This window comes from Cariama cristata, unplaced genomic scaffold (assembly GCF_000690535.1).
Source record: "Cariama cristata isolate BGI_N322 unplaced genomic scaffold, ASM69053v1 scaffold3834, whole genome shotgun sequence".
NCBI lineage: Eukaryota > Metazoa > Chordata > Aves > Cariamiformes > Cariamidae > Cariama > Cariama cristata.
In genome coordinates, this window is record NW_009614510.1 from 73,622 (window position 1) to 87,055 (window position 13,434).

Genomic DNA, 13,434 nt, shown 5'->3' on the forward strand with positions numbered 1-13,434 from the left:
CAGCAGTGAACTACAGGAGCTGAGGAACTGGCAAACATTTAATTCTGCTGTCAGTGCTACAGAAACAACAACAGGGGGAAGCGGTAACACCCTGAGCACTTCCAGGGTATGTGGATATCCTCCACAACTCATTAGCTCAAATCCTAACATCTTCGCATAAATCATTCCTTTGTGGAAGTCGGAAGCTCCCTCACCCAGAGTCAATGTTCTTTCAGTCTGTCCTGCTCCAATTCTTGGTCTCATATCTTGCTTAAGCTAAAGTCCTCAATAAAAGTCAAATACAGCAGAAATTTTTAATCAGGGTAAAAAAATTCATTTCCATGAGATTTTAACTCAGTGTAACTCTTCTGAAACAGGTCTACGCAACAAAACAATTGAGAATCAAACATCAGGTAGTTAAGCAAGTTCTTTTTTATTTAAATGAACTGGAAACATTTTCTCAAATTAAAAATAGAAACTTTTAAAAATCTGCAGTTCTGAACATTACATATACACATATGCTACATACTGTCAACTAGAAATGTTTCCATTTATGACCTAAAAAATGGAAAATTTAAGGTTATTCCAGATTAAAGACTGGTATCACTTTTCAGCATTTCTTTACAATTATATGAATGATTTACAGGATTATCCCTACTTCAAGCCAATGAAGCTTGTTGGAAACAAAGTTAACAATACCAGTATATGAAGAGACACTATTTTAGATCAATATACCAAATTACTTCACCCGCTGAAACGTTTTACACTAGTAACATATATGCTTTTGGCCTTGTTGATGAATTCTGCTGTCAACTAATTCAGCAATGCAACTGTATGCCTAAATTCAAGGCAATAACTCTAATAGTACAAATATTAACTCCAAATGCTAACTCCACATTTGAATTTCAATATTGGAAATTGTATGTTGAAATTATTTAGCAAAAATACTATCACTGCCCCCTGAAAGAGCCACAGCTTAACAGTGATACTATTAAGGATTTTACAGAAGTGAGTGTGAATGAGGAAAAGGGAGACAGAGAATGTAAAGCATTCTAAAAATCACCAACATACATCTCTCATGCTCTTTTTGCATTACTACTGAACTCTAGAAAGCTTAGCTTTTTCGCTATATTACGCATCACGCACACTCCCAACCCTCCCACCCAAAGAGTTTCAAAACAAACTTCTCCAAAAAGCCCCTTTTAGGTCTATACTGCAAAAACCACTAAATGTTAAATAATTAAAAAAAGCGGGAGAAAACAGAACTGCAACTGGACTTTTCAGAGACACAAAGAGACACTGTGGATCCCATTACACTTCAAATTTAGTCCAAAGTGGTCATTCAAGAGCACCAAATAGCAACACTGATCATGCTGGTAAATTCATTTGTGAAGAGTATTATACAATAATAAAACCTTAACTAAACACTTAAAAGTTTTAAGAAAAATGTATATACAAAAGTCTCTGTATACAAAATGTATTTTTATGTAAACGTGTATGTACTGTATTTAACACAAATCAACAATTTAAGATAAGAACTTGACCAGTTGTCAGAGGATTGCTAGGCAAAGGCTATTAATCTAATTAATTTATATACTGTGATGTAAGGTAGAAAGCCCAGTGTAAAAAAGTAAAAAACAAAAAAAACATTTTAATTCAAGCCTTGAACAGTGGTATTTGTGAGGCAGTGCCCTGATCGCAAAATATTCTGTACAGTAGTTTATGGCATCACATTCAATAGTACATTTGGGATTTACAGCACAGGTGACATAAAACAAGTGGCTCAGGATTTGAAAGATGAATGCAAATGCCAATACAGTTGGAAGAATAATGATATACTCCCGTAGAAGAATCTTGAGCCTCATTTATATAGCCTGGAAATAATCACAAAAACATTTCAGGAAAATTTGATGAAGACAGAATTATAATGTAATTTAAGCAGAATGAAAGCATAGATTTTCATATGAACATCAATATGGTTCAATAATTTTCTTAATTTTAAACCTTACAGCATTCATGTTACAGAAAGCAGAGCAGCCTTCTTAAAAAAGATAAAGTAGTAAGAGACCCAAAATTGACTTATAAAGCCTATTACTTACCCCTTAATGTTTCCCGTATGTGTTACCACTGTTCCACAGAGCTATGCAAGAAAAAAAAAAAAAACACACACAAACCAAAACCGTCATTTTCTTTTGCCCACAAATGGAACAGAAATATCATGCCTAACAAAGGTGAGACTCGCTCAGTTGGCACAAACTATTCTCAACTTTTACCCATTTCATAAAGAATTTTTCAAACAGGAGGAAATAGATTCACGGTTTTCTCCTCCAACCTTTCTGGTTACTGTTGTTTCATGACAGAAAGAAATGCTTGGATTACCTATTCAACACCACTGCTTTGAGAACTTAATCCAGCTTCCAATTTTGCTCTCACAAAAATGGTGGCTGCATTTGGGGTTATTTGTTTCTTCAATATGTATACAAAAAACGCTGTTTGAGAAATCTATACAAATATAAAAATACCTCATATAGATCTCATACTTGTATTTACATATATTTATAGATATTTGCATCTCTTTCCAGCAAAATAATCCAGCTGATTTTGAAGGACAAAAAAATTCCCCTCTGGGATTCCTTACACCTTCACAAGTACAGGTGTAGAGAGATCCATTCAAAGTCATTTCTCTCAAAGTATCTCCCAAAACAATTTGTAGGAAATGAGAAAAAGCAAGGATAGCATAAAAGCAAAGAGTTTACTGAAATGAAAATTAAAACCAAGACTCCATTGCTATGGGAATCCCAGACTGAGAAATTCAAAGCATGTATCTCATATAATTAGCAGTTTTTCAAATTATCTCAGTTAGCATATCAGAAGACAGCATTGCTTCAAACTGAATCCTTACATTTTATCATGGAAGTTCATTTTGAGTAACTTAAAATTTAGGAAAAAGAAGTCAAGACTGAACTAGTGCGTCCTTGTTTAAAAGATTATTTTATGTTAGTAATTTTTAGCTTATTCAGGAACACTGTATTAAACTATTCATCAACCACTGAAATATCACAGAAAACATGCTATGAACCTCAAGAGTATTAACATTCGTATTAAAGATTCAAAGATCAGAAAGGGACTTCTGAAGCCTGAACAATTATTAGATTCCTCTTATGTAAAATATCGAAAGTCCTTTAAAACTGAGAGTCCTTAGATATGCCAGTGGAGAGTACTTTTGAATTAAAGACTTCTAGGTTAATTTAGGGAATACCTTTAAGTTGCAGAACAGACCATGACAATCATGATCATAATATCACTAAAAACATTGTTATATACAAATATTTCCTTCAGAAGGAAATATGGAATCAAGATTTGGTCAGTAATAATTATTGTAAAATACAGTTCTAATAAATAAAAATATACAACTGATGCAACCATAAAATCTGGGAAGACTTCCAAATTTGAACTCTCTTGGTATTTACCCATTACTGAAAGAATAGTGATATCTTACTTCTCTACCAATACTCAACCTATCCTTTCAGTCATGAAGTTGAAAGTTAAGGCGCAGTGAGCTACAGATTTCAATAATAAATTAGATCCTTCCTTAAGCAACTCTGATATTTTGCAAATGCAAATACTGAAGTTGTGGGAGATCCTATGCTCTCCCTATGGAAACTCAAAGTCTCACCACCAGCTAAGGTTTAAAGCACAGAAATTGTAGAGACAGAAAAGAATCCACACCTCCTCCTTTTTAAACATAATTTGAATTTCTTGTTTTGTGATGTTATACTAGTTCTTCCCATGCAGAAATACCCTTTTTCTCTGTTCATGATTTCTGCATACTCTGGATCACCTGCCTTTTGCACAGGAAAAGCTCTTCTCCTCACCATCTAAAAAAATAAAACAACTCAGGAGTAAGAATGCATCCCATCCTATTGCTTTCAACTGCTATCAAAGTATTTTAATAGGTTTATCAATTTAGGACCACCCACTGCGCTACCTAAAAACCTAATTACCTGGATTTTAAGATCAAATTTAGGCAATTGCTTTGTTAAGTTGCTGGAAATTACTAAAATATCTGCTGTTACGTAAAGAATACTTGAGAAATACAAATCATACAGCATTTGCTATAGTGAGTAATCATTCAAAAAAACATAAATAGAGAATTAAGTGATTCACTTCAACACATGCAGAAAATGGGATAGGTGATTAATATAGTAGATTAAGTAAGGACACATGAAGGCATGCAGTTTCAGACTTGGTTTACCTTGTAAAAACAGGATTGTGTATACCATATAAATGCTCTTTATGATAACCATTATTACCATTTTCCGTACTGTAATAAAATAAATACACCAAGAAAGACCATGTTAACTATAAGATGCACTATGTACAGTATGGCTTCTAAGACATGTACATGGATGATGGTATTATATGCAAAGATAAACTGTGTCTGTACAATAGAATATAACTTTTCCTTTGTAACATTTAAGAGTTATGGCATAATTATAATTTTACATTTTTAAATATTTTTATATTCTCCAAAAATTAATTAATTATTTTGCTATTCTTGTTGAGTTGGATACTCTAATATAAAGTCTGGTGAAACAGAACATGTTACCTCTTTTGAAGTAACAAGTTACATTAAAAATATAAACCCTCCCACCTGAATAAAATAATTTTAACAAATACCAGCAAAAATGTCTTACGTTTTCATGGGTATAGTTTCAACACTAAAAAACACAGAAAAGGACGAGTAATTAACTAGACACTAATAAGTGAGTAATTTTAGCTGTACATGCCTGTTTCTGCTCTACTGACTTGTAAATGTGTAATGAAAAACGACCAGTGTGAAATTTGAGGAATGCGGTGCACAGCCTAACTGAACAATGAACAAAACAAAGAGTAGAAAACAGTAAAACCAAAACAGATGGGAAAATATGTAAGAACAGTTATCATAAAGTAAAATGCCAAGTCCCTGAGACAGAGGAACTGCAATTGAAAAAGGAAAGACTGGTTAGGAATAACTAAGACAGTAAGAAAGCAAATAATTAATTCAAGGAGATTACAAAGCAGGCATAATTCACCTTAACAGGTTACTTAGCAAAGCTAATCACTTGCACATTTGGAAAGTATTTATATAAACGCTGTACATGAAGCTCTGAAGAGCTCATTCTGAAATAAGTTTCTTAAAGTCAGAGCTGGCAATATCTGCACATAGTCATGGCAAGTCAAGGCAACCAAAGCCCACCTGCATGAAGCTCTTTGCAGGCACCAATCCAAACCTGCAGTATTTCACAAGAACATGCAGTTCTAATCTGACAGCACAGAAGGTTTAAGGATTATAGTGCCTTCAGGTGAGACGCTAGAAAAAACATTCCAATCCATTTGCCATTTAGCTTACTTAGGAGTATATACTTACTCATCATATACATCCTCTGTATCCATTCTACGATAGTATTTGGAGAGTTTTACAGCAAAAATTATGGCAGGAATTAAAAATATTGAAGAGCCTCCCAAACCAAACCAGAAGGTATTCTGAAACAAAGCAAAATCCAGGAAAAGAAGATCACAGGGAAAATTTATCAGAAAAGTACTGAATCCTTGCTTGATATTCTAAGCATCGTTACTGGAAGAACACAGTAGAAATTAGTGGTACTGGTCTTGTAGACTATCTGAGGCTCCTTATACTAGCATGGAACAGGGCATGTTAAGCATTCTCCACTGTCAATGTGAACTCAAGTAAGAACACCACCATCTTACAAATGTAAGCAAACAGGAATAGGTTCAAAGTTGCTCAAAGCTACACAGCCACAGTGCCCTAAGAAGTTATTTCAACGTAGCCAGCCTTGGGCTAGAAAGTAATTTTGTGTCTCAGTATTAATTTACTACCCACATTATTTCTTTTTCCTTTCTTGATATTTTAAAGTATTTGTCTTTCTTGTGGTTCTTGTCAAAATTTGAGTTTACAGCACTTTCTCAAGGTACTTTTTAACTTGCTAACTGCAGCCTGTTTGTGTAACTAATTTCATTATCATACAGTTGAAATGAGTTATCACCAGATGTTAAAATGATGATTTTTCAAATTTGATTTGTATTGGCTGAAGGCATTTAGACTTATATGTGACTCAGCTAAGTTCTATCATCAGGAAAATCATGGCCCATCTCCCATCAGGTGGTTAGTGGCTACACAAAGGAGAACAGAATCAATGAGTACAACATGATTCTGACAGGTTAAGCATTATCAAGGTTAATCATTTTATGGTTAAGCATTATAAAGGTCAGAGTGCTCTGGCTTTGACTGATTACATGCATTTACTGTTGGTATGATTAGGACCTGGCTAAAAGTGCCATAAATCTAAGTAATAGCTAGGAGATGTTTTAAGTGGTTTCCAGCCACGTGGTTTCTTATTCTGTTTTCAATATGTGCTGTCCTCTTTCCAAACTATTTTGGCAAGACGAAAAAGCCAATATTGCCCTTATATACTGCTTCCAGTCCTGCTCAAAGTCTCTACTGTACAGGAAAGAATAAAGATCTGTCTGCTACAAGCCAAGTGATGAAGCCTCATTCAGGTTTTCTAGATTTCAGTGAAGATACTTGAGAAAGTTTTTCCTTGGTATTTCTCACTTCCTGCTGCTGCCCCATCCCCTTAAGTTAGAAATGGTTACATCTGAAACTTCAGATCTTTATGCTTTTCCATTTCAAGGTGGTTTAGAATCAAGTAATCAAGCTGAAACCCATCCTTCCCAGAATTTTTATTCCAAACCACTAGTACTGCAGTTACTTTGCAATTCAAGTTAGAAGAAATTTAGTAAGAACAGTTAATTTTACAGAATTCTTGCTAATAGAAGCCTGTGTTTAATGAGAACCTAAAACAAGTCCAGCACTGATTTGGCTTTGGACTTGATCCAGATCAGAACATTTTTTCCTTGCATAACTTTGGATGTGATACTTTATTATCATACTTCAGCATAGTCTAGCCAGAATAATTAAATGCAAATTTATGTTCAAAAAGTTTCCCACTTGATGCCCCAATTTTGAGTAACAGAAAACATTTCTTACCACAGAATCAGTTATATAGCTGCATAAAAAAATATCTACTGCTGTATCTATCACATTGGCAATAGGCTTGCATGCTGCTACCTCCATGGCAATCTGAATGACAGATTAAAAAAAACATATAGTTTGAAGTATCTAACAGAATAAAGTAAGAATCTCAAAACTTGCTTACAGTTGCAGATACTGTTTACTAAATTGTTATTTCTCACTCTATCCACATTCAAAACAAATTCCATTGGGATATGCTATCAACTGAACAGTTTTAAAACACCAGCTGACTTTCTCAAAGGCTGCAGCTGAAGAAAGAAGAATAAAACAAGATGCTAATGATATCAATTTGAACTAAGCAAGGTCAGGTTCTGTGTAATATTAACACAAATGGTAGATTTCAGGCTAGCCCTGGAAAAACAATACTATGTTAAATTTGCATTTTATTCTAATCAACACAACTCATCATTTCTATTCTACTTCAAACACAACTATTCAAACAAAACTATTTATAGAAGACAAGTTTTCCCCTTCATAATAAGTACAAATATCTTACAAACTGAAACTATAAAACACACTATCAAAGTAACATTATTATTATTATTATTATGGAGTTTTTTCATGTTTGTTTGGTTTTTTTTTTAAAGCAGCTTCTCTCAATGAACTAAATGCACCTTACCGACTCCTTAACCCACTCAACGTATTGCTCAAAGTAGCCAACTATGGTATCCATGTACTTTTTTGTCTCCTAGGAACAGACAAAAATAAGGGAACAAAAGTAAGTGAACCTCTATCTCTATGACATCATAAATTAATGCACTTTAATCAAATAAAGCTTACCTGGACAATAACTAGAGAAGCGTTGTTATTTATGAGAAGCTGGGCAGCATTAACAGCGCTAATGACATTTTTCACCTTAACCTGGAGAGGAAGAGACGGCATTTAATACAAATAAATCCCTTTCAGGCTGTTACAATGGCTCTGCAGCCATTGTCGGGAACCTATTCTCTTGATAAACCAGCATCACTGTCCTGTCAAAACCTGACAAAACATGCAATTCCAGACAGAATACTGGCCTGCCTAAGGATTCGCGATCATCTGACAAAATTCTCTCACTACCAAAAAAAGAAGGTATCAGTGGTCACAAACAGTTATCTTTTACTGGAACCTATGTAACTAATTTATATACTAGATCAAGCTTTTTCTTCCATTCTCTTTCCTTTCCTTAAATGTAGAAATACTTTCATCAATGTATGTATATACATTACAGACACACACAGTGCACAGCAATAAAAAGAGTGGGCCATATACTATCACAACTCTTAATTACTAGAGTACGACTCTATACAGCTAGAATATGCTGCTAACCAATATCCAAAAGGATTGAGACACTTCTTCAATACATGTATAACCCCATAAAGACTCTCAAAGAACACACATAAAGGATAATGTACATACAGCCTGAAAATGTAGAGACTTTTCTTAAATATACTTAAGGGTCAAACATCATCCTTTTCTTATCAACACCTTACTTCATGGCTTCTTACCTCCCCATGCAAGTTCAAACCACAAATTTTAAAGGAAATCTATCTGGTCTGCTGCTGTGGATGGGTGAAAACCACAATGAGAAGAACTGAGGCAGGTATGGCCCATTAAGCTGTTGTGACACTGATTCTTAAGTGCTAGCTAGTGTGGCTAGATTCTTGCTAACAGAGCCAGGGCAGGCTGGTGGCAACAGAAAGCTTTGCTGCCAGAAAAGTAACCATCCTATTGCTTATTCTCCCCAGTCCAGAAGCGTGTGAAGGCAGCTGGTCTCATTGTGGTCCTGGCACTAGCTGCTAGAGAGGAAACGTAGGCTGCCCTGCGGATCCAGGTTCCCACAGCGAGGCTGATGCTGCAGAAGCAGGAAGGTAAAGAGCACAATGCTCAAGAAAGTGGTCCCAGGGGGAGCTGGACATTGGACAAGAGGTGGTTAAGGATGTGAATGACAAAGCTCTCTTTTCTCAGATGTATTTTTGTGGTTTGTTTCTTAGTTGTGTCCGTTCCCCCCCTCCCCATCATTTTGCATTCAAGGATTCTAGAAAAATCAACTATGTTTTTAGGAACACGAATAACACAGTATTTGGGACCGTACCGGTCTACTTTATCACGTTACAATTAAGTGTACGATTCATACTTTAAAAAAATATCCCAAACACTCTTTCTTTTTTGTTTCTCTCTCTCTTCTCTAAGGAAGGGAAAGCCAGGGTAGAAAAAGCTGTGCATAAGAGGTATCTAAATCCCTGTTACTACTTCAATGAATTACAATCTCTTCCAATAACTGAACAGCTAGAAATAGAAAAAGCTGTACTGAAAATATATGCCCTGTGTATGTGGCGGATGGATTTAAAACACATAAAAATGTTCCTGCTGCCAGAAAGAAAAGCTTACCGTAAGTTCTGATGATGTCCTCTTCAGTAACCTAATGCTCTGATTTAAAGTGCTCTATTAGAAAGGAGGGGGGGGAAGATTCAAGTTATTACTACAGGTAAGAGCCCACATGTTTTAACATTATATGCATGCTTTGATCTTCAATAGATTTTGTTTATAATATAACATATCACATTATATACAGTAACAACAGTTGTATTAAAACTAATATATTGTGGTTTTAATTGCTGAATCAGTATTTCACTGACAGCACTAAGTAGTTATGAATTGCACACTGTAAGACTTCAGATTTAACTAAAGTTAGTAGCAATAAAATGAGTAAGATTTATTTGGAGGGAAGAGAGAACAGTTAAAATCAGAACCAAGTGTTCACAGAATTCTACATTGTGCAATTTCAGAAGGGAAAAAACACTTACCCTAGCTTTAACATATTTCTTGACAGTCAGTTTTGTAAAAGTAAAAAGAGATGAGAATAATTAGGAGTTAATTAGGAAAGAACAGCATAGAATCAGAGTGGAATGGAAGACCTAATGCTTTTCTACAAGCGGGCTTTGATAGGGGCAGAAATACTGTACCAGATGCTAGGATAAACTAAAAGTCTTCATGTTACGTAGAGGAAAAAGCAACACCTAGCATGTATGAGATGTACTATACAAATCAGTGCCTGGCAAAATCAGGCAGAAGCAGCTCTTTCACATCTTTTATAGCATCAATAAAAAAGACTTTACTTCAGCTCTGAATAGCACTGTCAGGAGTTTCCAGTTCCAACACTGTTAGGTGATTGCTAACTCCAAGAAATGAAGTGTGAAAGTGATAATTGCTTTTATTACTGATGACAGTGGTAAGCAAAAAAGAGTGATTTAGGGTTAGAATTTTGTAACCATCTCTCCTCCTTCCTCTTTTATTCATATATAATCACAAATAGATACAGAAAAAAAATGGGGAAGAAAAAAGTAATGACTTAAGACAATATTATAAATTAGTACTATTATAAGTAGGAAAACTACTTATTAAACACATACTTTAACCAGATCAGTCTTCGGTGACACAATGCAAATGTGCTTGTGCTTATACAATAGTAAAAGTCCAGCTTTCTAAACTGTATTTAAGAGATTTAGAGATTCATATTTTCTACAAGTATGTTTTAACATTGCTTTAATATTTTACCATAGCTTGCTCTAGTGGAACAACTTGCTGGTTATGAATCATCCGAATGTTGCTTGCGTGCCCCTTTAAGGCATTTTCCAGTGCTCCTTTTGGCTGCAAAAAATGCAATTATGCAGTATTGTTCAGTAGTCTCAAAGTTTTCCAACAAAGCAAAAAACAATGAAAGTTGCACATTATACTGATCCACTGCAGAACAGCTGATGCTAACAATGGGATATGGCAAACAAATTCCCCCCAAGGAGGGGAAAAATCAACCATATTAATAATTCAAACCTCAGCAACCAAAACAGATCTATTATACTGCTTTTCTGGCTATAACATTATCAGCACAGATTTAACTGAAGAGAATTTTCACACGGTGCACTAACTCATTTTAGATACAGAAGAGCGAGCACATCCCCCTCTCACTCACCACAAGCCAGACTTCATCGCAAGAACCCTGCAGCATGGCACCCTGGCTGGGATGAACATCTCCCAGTCATGGGTACTTGCTTATGTTTTGGGCACTGTGGACATCACCCTGAGGCGCCCTCTGCTTTCTGAAGGGCACAGAAGTTTAAAGATTTTCAGTCAGTAACTTGGAAAGGCATCTGTGAAGGGTATTTTTCATTTTTGCTGCTCTTGCCTTTCAGTCAGCAGACAGGAACTTGTGCCCCAATTTTCAAGCCTGAATGCCTGTCTTGTCTTGCTCACACTTGTTGCAAAATACTGTAAATTTTTATTTTAGTTTCAGAAATACATTTATATTCCATTTCCTTTTGGTGGCAAAAATCACTAAATACACACTGCTAACACCATTTCTAAGTGTAATAATGGCAGACCTCCATGCTCAGAGATGTGTTTGCTTCCTGTGAAGCATTCATGTAAGCGGTCAGCTGCGGTCACTGAGTAGCTTCAGGATGCTTCATCTCCTGTACTGACAAGCTGAATTCACTTACCTAATAACACCTGTGGGTGGTATTGCTCCCTCTTCCATACCCTGACCCCTTGATTTGATACAAGTTTTATTCCATTTGCTCCTTCCAGTGTAAAAACATCCATTCAGTTTTGTGTAAGGTGCCAGAAAATGCAAACTATACACTCAAAGTTAATAAATTCCAAAAGTTTGTAGTTTATTTTTTAATTGATTGCTCTTGTAAACTTTAAAAGCTACCACTAATAACAAAGTGGGATTATAAAATATCCTTGGAAATCAGCATAAATTTTGAAGCAATCTAACTTTTGTAATACGTTGTACTGTTGTGGGGCTTTTTTTTTTTAAAGACATTTCAGAGATTACTCCAAATAGCATCACAAGAAAGAAAAAAAATGTACAGTGACAGTGACACATTCAATATTATATTTTTCTTTGTCTTTTCTATGAAGAAATTACTCTGATCTATTCTCAATTCTAATGCTTCCTTTAGATTCTATTACAAGAAATAATGAAAAAACAATCCACCAACACAATATATTTTCCTTTATGGAGCTATGTAGAATAGACCTTTAAAGAGACATCTCAGAGGCAATTCCATGTAAGATGCAACATGTTTGAAGAACCTCAGCTTTCACTCAGAACACAGCCCCAAAACAACAGCACCCCCACCTGTAGAACCTTCAAAATGGCACAGTAAAAATTGAAAATGGAAGAGAAGTGTGGCCAAAGCTACTGGTATCTGTCCAAGTTAGCAGACAAGCTACATGAGTAAACAGGCAATGCGCAGCTTGCTCACCGTGCTTGGAGAGGATGCTAACTACAATACAAAAAACCCAAGAGCAGTCTAACCTTGGCATGAGTGTACGTGTGGCAAAAAAAAAATAATGCAACAGGTGTGATGAAATTATGCAAAATGCTGGAGTAAACACACCAGGAGCCTCTACTGGTGCCACCTTCGCCCTGGAGAAGGGATGGATATCTGATAAATTCCAAACAGCATGGTCTCACTTTGCTGTCTGTGGCCCTTAGTGATCCAAGTGACTGCAGTACATGTGCAGCAATAACTCTTTCTCCTACATTGCAATGCAGGAATCTGTCTTGGGCCAGCGTCCAAATCATGACTCATTTTGAAAAGTAAATATAAAATGACCTTGACATGCATACAAACAAACATATCAAACGAATATTCACTATCTGTTAACACAGCTGTGTCATTCTGCAGATTTATTTGTGGGCAATGTTGTAGCTATACCCTCTGACCATTGTCCATGTGTCTGCATTCAAAAAGCCCTTCAGAGCAGACAGCATCTCTTTTGTGCATTCTCCCTCCACAATGGAGCCCAGTTCTCATTAGAGCCCTTATGAGCTGCAACAGTAATAATTTTGTTGTTAATTGCAAAATCTTCTGCTCACTAACCGAAACAAAATTATTTCAAATCATCTTTTCCATCATGATCTAACCAATTTTTCTTCCAACTGGGACCCTAAAATGTTGACAGCTTAACAGGAAATACTCAGAGTATTCCCCTCATTTCTTAAGCAAACAGTGGAATTTAAGAAGTTACACTTCCATAGCAGAAATTGTAGAACAGTTAGCATACAAAAATCATTAATTAGAAATATTTAAAATACAGCTCAAAAGCAACATTGTTCTTGAAAGTTTTTCCTTACATGACAATGCATCATGTATATAAGTATCTGAAGTAGAAGCACTCTCCCATAGAAAGTCTAAATACTTGGCCATGTATTTATACTTAAATAGTATATAAGATTTTATGTATTATTGTATTAGTGAATTAAACTTACCAGTTGGTCTGCTCTTGCTTCTAAGTCATTAGCAAATGACAGAAGATCAACCTTGGTAACACTTTTATTAATCTGAAATAAGATGTGAACAGTAGGGAAA

The 13,434-nt window shown here is 35.4% G+C and overlaps 1 protein-coding gene across 1 annotated transcript in view; it reads right to left on the minus strand.

Moving 5' to 3' along the window:
- Positions 1-390: 390 nt before the first annotated feature.
- PROM1 (prominin 1) overlaps positions 391-13,434 on the minus strand; it is a gene marked incomplete at its 5' end in the record, with an annotated part of 29,604 nt that continues 16,560 nt past the window's right edge. The window contains 10 exons of the mRNA XM_009699436.1: positions 391-1,853; positions 2,079-2,119; positions 4,235-4,303; positions 5,390-5,505; positions 7,031-7,123; positions 7,695-7,763; positions 7,856-7,936; positions 9,446-9,499; positions 10,613-10,705; positions 13,335-13,406. Coding sequence (XP_009697738.1) covers positions 2,101-2,119; positions 4,235-4,303; positions 5,390-5,505; positions 7,031-7,123; positions 7,695-7,763; positions 7,856-7,936; positions 9,446-9,499; positions 10,613-10,705; positions 13,335-13,406 — 666 coding nt within the window. The remainder of the gene's footprint in view (positions 1,854-2,078; positions 2,120-4,234; positions 4,304-5,389; positions 5,506-7,030; positions 7,124-7,694; positions 7,764-7,855; positions 7,937-9,445; positions 9,500-10,612; positions 10,706-13,334; positions 13,407-13,434) is intronic.